The 7288-nt window shown below is 41.8% G+C and overlaps 1 protein-coding gene across 1 annotated transcript; it reads left to right on the top strand.

Moving 5' to 3' along the window:
• Window positions 1-518: 518 nt before the first annotated feature.
• LOC135533513 (red-sensitive opsin-like) lies at window positions 519-6878 on the top strand. Its single transcript, XM_064960802.1, has 6 exons — window positions 519-609; window positions 2311-2607; window positions 5041-5209; window positions 5332-5497; window positions 5616-5855; window positions 6210-6878. The coding sequence occupies exons 1-6, from the start codon at window positions 519-521 to the stop codon at window positions 6306-6308; spliced, it is 1062 nt and encodes a 353-aa protein (XP_064816874.1). The 3' UTR covers window positions 6309-6878.
• The last annotated feature ends 410 nt before the right edge of the window (window positions 6879-7288 follow it).

The raw sequence follows: 7288 nt of genomic DNA, 5'->3' as shown, positions 1-7288 counted from the left end.
CACACACACAAAAAAATACCTGTAAAGAGTTCAAGCATATCCCACAAATGTTTCTTCATGGAAAATGACCATACAGTTATTCAGATGTTGTAAGTTGATGGATATGAGGTCCTTGAATTGATTCTGTATTGTGAATCTGAAGAGTGATTGCGTGATGGTGATTGTGTTTTTTTTGAAGGTTAGATATTGAGCACTCACTGACCTCGTCCCAATGCCATTCTACCCACAAGTCCACAGTTACAGCGGCATTCCATTTTATATGACTTGTTAACCTCCTCCGCCACCAATGCCCTTTCAAACAAGATTATGGGCCTCTGAAATCCTCCTTAATTAGTCGTTTGTGGTAATTAACGGTAATTAGGGAAAGACAGTCCAGTCCATACCATCACACACCCTGCCCTAACTCCTCCAAGGCCGTAATCCTTTAAAAACACCCAAAGGACGCTATATAAACTAGGACAGTGGAGATGCACGGACTTCAGCAGGCAACTTCACCAGATCCTATTCACCGACCCAGGATGGCAGAGCGAGGAGTGTTTGCTGCAAGGAGACAAGAAGATACAACCAGAGAATCAGGCTTCGCCTACACCAACAGCAATCATACCAAAGGTACAGTACATCCTGTCAGTGTAGTGCCTGGGCTTGATATCATACCAAAGGTACAGTACATCCTGTCAGTGTAGTGCCTGGGCTTGATATCATACCAAAGGTGCAGTACATCCTGTCAGTGTAGTGCCTGGGCTTGATATCATACCAAAGGTACAGTACCTCCTGTCAGTGTAGTGTCTGGGCTTGATATCATACCAAATGTACAGTACGTCCTGTCAGTGTAGTGCCTGGGCTTGATATCATACCAAAGGTACAGTACATCCTGTCAGTGTAGTGTCTGGGCTTGATATCATACCAAAGGTACAGTACCTCCTGTCAGTGTAGTGTCTGGGCTTGATATCATACCAAAGGTACAGTACGTCCTGTCAGTGTAGTGTCTGGGCTTGATATCATACCAAAGGTACAGTACGTCCTGTCAGTGTAGTGCCTGGGCTTGATATCATACCAAATGTACAGTACGTCCTGTCAGTGTAGTGTCTGGGCTTGATATCATACCAAAGGTACAGTACATCCTGTCAGTGTAGTGTCTGGGCTTGATATCATACCAAAGGTACAGTACATCCTGTCAGTGTAGTGTCTGGGCTTGATATCATACCAAAGGTACAGTACCTCCTGTCAGTGTAGTGTCTGGGCTTGATATCATACCAAAGGTACAGTACATCCTGTCAGTGTAGTGTCTGGGCTTGATATCATACCAAAGGTACAGTACATCCTGTCAGTGTAGTGCCTGGGCTTGATATCATACCAAAGGTACAGTACATCCTGTCAGTGTAGTGCCTGGGCTTGATATCATACCAAAGGTACAGTACGTCCTGTCAGTGTAGTGTCTGGGTTTGATATCATACCAAATGTACAGTACGTCCTGTCAGTGTAGTGCCTGGGCTTGATATCATCCGGTAGAAGGAGTGAAAGAGCCTAATTCTGTGGATTCTCCTAAAGTATTGTAGTTGTTGTATATTTACAGAAGATGATGGTAAGTGATGTTGCTGAAAGGTCTTTTCCTTCACAAGATATTTCACCAATAGTAGACATACCATTCACAACTGGCAGTAGCAGTATACACACTAATACAAACAGTAGATTTCACCAACAGCAGACATACCATTCACAACTGGCAGTAGCAGTATACACACTAATACAAACACTATATTTCACCAACAGCAGACATACCATTCACAACTGGCAGTAGCAGTATACACACTAATACAAACAGTAGATTTCACCAACAGCAGACATACCATTCACAACTGGCAGTAGCAGTATACACACTAATACAAACAGTATATTTCACCAACAGCAGACATACCATTCACAACTGGCAGTAGCAGTATACACACTAATACAAACAGTAGATTTCACCAACAGCAGACATACCATTCACAACTGGCAGTAGCAGTATACACACTAATGCAAACAGTATATTTCACCAACAGCAGACATACCATTCACAACTGGCAGTAGCAGTATACACACTAATGCAAACAGTATATTTCATTGTATCAGTAGTCATGACAATGTTTTCTTTGTTCAGAACTTTGGATGCACACATTCTGTTCAGCATCTCACTTACTGTTCTCATTTGACTCATTTGACTATCAATAAGTCATGGAATTTATATTCAACTTATATTCAAATACACATATATATATATATATATATATTTATTTTTTTAATTATCTTTTTGTAATTTTTAATTTGCAGATCCTTTTGAGGGCCCCAACTACCACATTGCTCCAAGATGGGTGTACAATATCTCAACCCTCTGGATGCTCTTTGTGGTCGTCGCCTCAACTTTCACCAACGGCCTGGTACTGGTGGCCACTGCCAAATTCAAGAAGCTCCAACATCCTCTCAACTGGATCCTGGTCAACCTGGCGTTTGCCGACATTGCGGAGACTCTTTTGGCGAGCACCATCAGCGTTTGCAACCAGATGTTTGGCTACTTTATTCTCGGACACCCAATGTGTGTCTTTGAGGGATTCACCGTCGCCACATGTGGTAAGACGCGTTTTTATATGGGCTCCATTTTGTCTCATATTTAACCCTTGTGTGGTGTTCAAGCCAGCAGCATAACACCCTGCATACCACCCTGCACACCACCCTGCATATCACCCTGCATATCACCCTGCATACCACCCTGCATATCACCCTGCATATCACCCTGCATATCACCCAGCATATCACCCAGCATACCACCCAGCATACCACCCTGCATACCACCCTGCATATCACCCAACATATCACCCAACATACCACCCAGCATACCACCCAGCATACCACCCTGCATACCACCCTGCATCCCACTGCTGGCTTGCTTCTGGAGCTAAGCAGGGTTGGTTCTGGTCAGGTCCTGGATGGGAGACCAGATGCTGCTGGAAGTGGTGTTGGGGTGCCAGTTGGAATCACTCTTTCCTCTGGTCTAGAAAAAAATATCCCAATGTCCCAGGGCAGTGATTGGGGACATTGCCCTGTGTAGGGTGCTGTCTTTCGGATGGGACGTTAAACAGGTGTCTGAGGTCATTAAAGATCCCATGGCATTTATTGTAAGAGTAGTGGTGTTAACCCCGGTGTCCCATTCTGTCCTTCATACCACCTAATAATCCCCAGCTTCAAATTGGCTCATTCATCCCCCCCTACTCTCCCCTGTAACTATTCCCCAGGTTGTTGCTGTAAATGAGAATGTTCTCAGTTAACTGACCTGGTAAAATAAGAGTAAAATATATATGTTTTTGTTTTTCACCTAACGTTCACGGGTCTGATGGACCCAAAACATGAATGTTTTTTATAACAATACAGCCATAACAATTAACGTAAAAATACTTAATACTTAGATGTTGACTTATATCAATTACAAGCAATATAGACAGCATACATGGTTAGTATTTGCCATTAACCTTAACATGTATCAATAAATGCGCTATTTGTTTTTTTTTTATCAATTTTTTTTATAATCAAGACATGGGTGGAATAAATCATGTTTATTGAAAAAATACAAATGAAACAATGTTTTCATCACTAGTGATGTTTATTGCTTTGAACTGAACAAATTGGAAGGACACATTTTACATACACTATTTTATGGAAATGATAAATGAGCACCATTGAAGAACAAATTAAGGCCGGTCTGCACACCACGAGGGACAGAGTTTTACTGTGTGTGTTACTGTGTGTGTTGCAAATGTATGTCTTGCATTTCTTGCATGTGTACTGTGTCTTCCTGTCCGCCTTGGGTCCACACACATCGCAGAGCTTCTTCTTGTTGCTACCGGCTACAATCTAGAATGATGAAAACACTTAGTTCAGGAATTCTACTAACATCTCACTCACATATATAGTTACAGCAGGCCAAGGGAGGAGAGTCAGACACACACAGACATATGTAACGGATGTGAAACGGCAAGCTTAGTTAGCGGTGTTCGCGCTAAATAGCGTTTCAATCGGTGACGTCACTCGCTCTGAGACCTTGAAGTAGTGCTCTTCAAGGTCCGTGGCTTTTGTGGAGCGATGGGTAACGATGCTTTGAGGGATGAGTGTTGTTGATGTGTGCAGAGGGTCCCTGGTTCGCGCCCGTGTCGGGGCGAGGGGACGGTCTAAAGTTATACTGTCACATTGATGCTGTTGACCCGGATCACTGGTTGCTGCGGAGGGAGGTCAAAAGGGGGGTGAGTGTAACGGATGTGAAACGGCTAGCTTAGTTAGCGGTGTTCGCGCTAAATAGCGTTTCAATCGGTGACGTCACTCGCTCTGAGACCTTGAAGTAAGAAACAATGTAAATGTAAAATAAAAATGTGTTATTTTATATGTTCTTCACAGAAAATGAGCCAAGGCCAATGAGTCTCAGGTTGGACAAAAAAAGAAGTTGTACCATTTTTCTTTTAGTAAACACTGAAAATGGGTCCCACAGACCCGAACACGACACAAGGGTTAAGAAGGAAATTCTACATTGCGCTGATAAAGACTGATTGGCTGTTGCTAAAACACCATAGCATAATGACAATCAGAATGGACCTTATGTGTATATCTCATGGGTATATCTCATGTGTATATCTCATGTGTATATCTCATGTGTATATCTCATGTGTATATCTCATGTGTATATCTCATGTGTATATCTCATGTGTATATCTAATGTGTATATCTCATGTGTATATCTCATGTGTATATCTCATGTGTATATCTCATGTGTATATCTCATGTGTAGATCTCATGTGTATATCTCGTGTATATCTCATGTGTATATCTCATGTGTATATCTCATGTGTATATCTCATGTGTATATCTAATGTGTATATCTCATGTGTATATCTCATGTGTATATCTCATGTGTATATCTAATGTGTATATCTAATGTGTATATCTCATGTGTATATCTCATGTGTATATCTAATGTGTATATCTCATGTGTATATCTCATGTGTATATCTCATGCAGGTATTGCTGGTCTGTGGTCTCTGGCTGTCATCTCCTGGGAGAGATGGGTGGTGGTGTGTAAGCCCTTTGGAAATGTCAAGTTTGATGCTAAATGGGCCATGGGAGGTATAATCTTCTCCTGGGTCTGGTCTGCTTTCTGGTGCGCCCCTCCTATCTTCGGCTGGAGCAGGTGGGACATCTTCTCTTTTTCGTTCACTGAGGATTGAAAAACGTCATTGTTAAAAAAAAAAAGGTTTAATTATTCAACCATTATTCAACCCATCACTGTATCTCTCTCTCTCCCTCAATCAGGTACTGGCCTCATGGACTGAAAACGTCCTGTGGACCTGATGTGTTCGGAGGCAGTGAGGATCCTGGAGTCCTGTCATACATGATCGTTCTCATGGTTACATGTTGCTTCCTGCCCCTGGGAGTGATCGTCTTCTGCTACCTGTTTGTGTGGCTGGCCATCCGTGCCGTAAGTGACATTTCAAATATACTATACCGTAGCAAGCAGCTGTGTTGTGGCGATGTGGAAATGCATATTGGAGGGTTAAATCTAACCAATCGTATATGTTTCTTGTGAACGACCACAGGTTGCCGCGCAGCAGAAAGACTCAGAGTCCACGCAGAAGGCTGAGAAGGAAGTGTCCAGGATGGTTGTTGTCATGATTTTTGCTTACTGTGTATGCTGGGGACCGTACACAGCCTTTGCCTGCTTTGCTGCGGCGAACCCTGGCTATGCTTTCCACCCTCTGGCTGCTGCTCTGCCTGCCTACTTTGCCAAAAGCGCCACCATCTGGAATCCAGTGATCTATGTCTTCATGAATAAACAGGTGTGTTTTGTTTTGATCGCTGTGAACCATTTACTACTAAAGTAGTTATGAAAGGTCTCGTGTCTTAAGTAAATGTAGACTTTTATTTTTGAAAGCTTCTCTCTTCATGTTCCATTCTTCTTCTTCTTTTTCTTCTTCTTCTCCTTCTTTTTCTTCTTCTTCTTCTTCTTCTTCTTCTTCTTCTTCTGCTTCTTCTTCTTCTTCTTTTTCTTCTACTTCTTCTTTTTCTTCTTCTTCTGCTTCTTCTTCTACTTCTTCTTCTACTTCTTCTTCTTTTTCTTCTTCTTCTTCTGCTTCTTCTTCTTCGTCTTTTTCTTCTTCTACTTCTTCTTCGTCTTCTTCTTCTCTCACCAGTTCCGTACGTGCATCATGCAGCTCTTTGGCAAGGAAGAAGACGATGGCTCGGAGGTGTCTACATCAAAAACAGAAGTTTCCACCGTGTCACCTGCATAAACCCCCAGACAACGTTGTACCTCTTGGAAACGAATTATGAATGTTCTGAGATATTCCACATGGGACTTTTCAAATGTACAGTACATCCTCTTTTTCTTTCTTAAACAAAAGTTCAGGAGAATATTAAGTTTTACGTCATACAGTTGTAATGTGTTTAAAAAACATTGCTATGAATCACCCCACAAGGAGTTTTTCTAATCCATGGTCTTCATAATAACCAGAGTCGTGTGTTGATATTGGCACCGTAGCTGTTGCAGTGGCACATTGTGGGAATAGGTACCGTCCTATCAATGTCTGTTGAAGTGACCCCCATCTTGGACTGCATCCCCTTCACTCTGTAGAGGATCAACGAGACAGAATAACAGCTCAGGAGAACTGACAATGGAAATCTGATCAGCACAAAACTACATGAATAATTAATGGTTCCAAAATCCTTTACTTTATAGGTAACTTATGAGCTAAACATTTTGTAGCCCACTTGCAAATAAAAAAATATAAAAAACGATAATGATATTAAATAGATAATTGTCTATACGATGTATTTAACAATGTTTTTGTAGCCCTTGCAAATAAAACATATAAAAAATAAATGCATGAAATGCATGAAATGAAAATATGGTCTCACTTTCTATGTCTATCCTGTTTATTCCTGTGTATCCCCTGTTTACTCCCTGTTTACCCCAATTCTTATCCAGTTTGTTCCCTATTTATCCCCTGTTTACTCCCTGTTTACTCCCTGTTTATCTCCTGTTTACTCCCTGTTTATCCCCTGTTTATCCCCTGTTTATCCCCTGTTTACTCCCTGTTTATCCCCTGTTTATCCCCTGTTTACTCCCTGTTTATCCCCTGTTTATCCCCTGTTTACTCCCTGTTTATCCCCTGTTTATCCCCTGTTTACTCCCTGTTTATCCCCTGTTTATCCCCTGTTTATCCCCTGTTTACTCCCTGTTTACTCCCTGTTACTCCCTGTTACTCCCTGT

Source organism: Oncorhynchus masou, unplaced genomic scaffold (genome assembly GCF_036934945.1).
Source record: "Oncorhynchus masou masou isolate Uvic2021 unplaced genomic scaffold, UVic_Omas_1.1 unplaced_scaffold_2419, whole genome shotgun sequence".
Lineage (NCBI taxonomy): Eukaryota > Metazoa > Chordata > Actinopteri > Salmoniformes > Salmonidae > Oncorhynchus > Oncorhynchus masou.
Note: the sequence above shows the minus strand (reverse complement) of the source record. Positions and strands in the feature narration are given on the sequence as shown.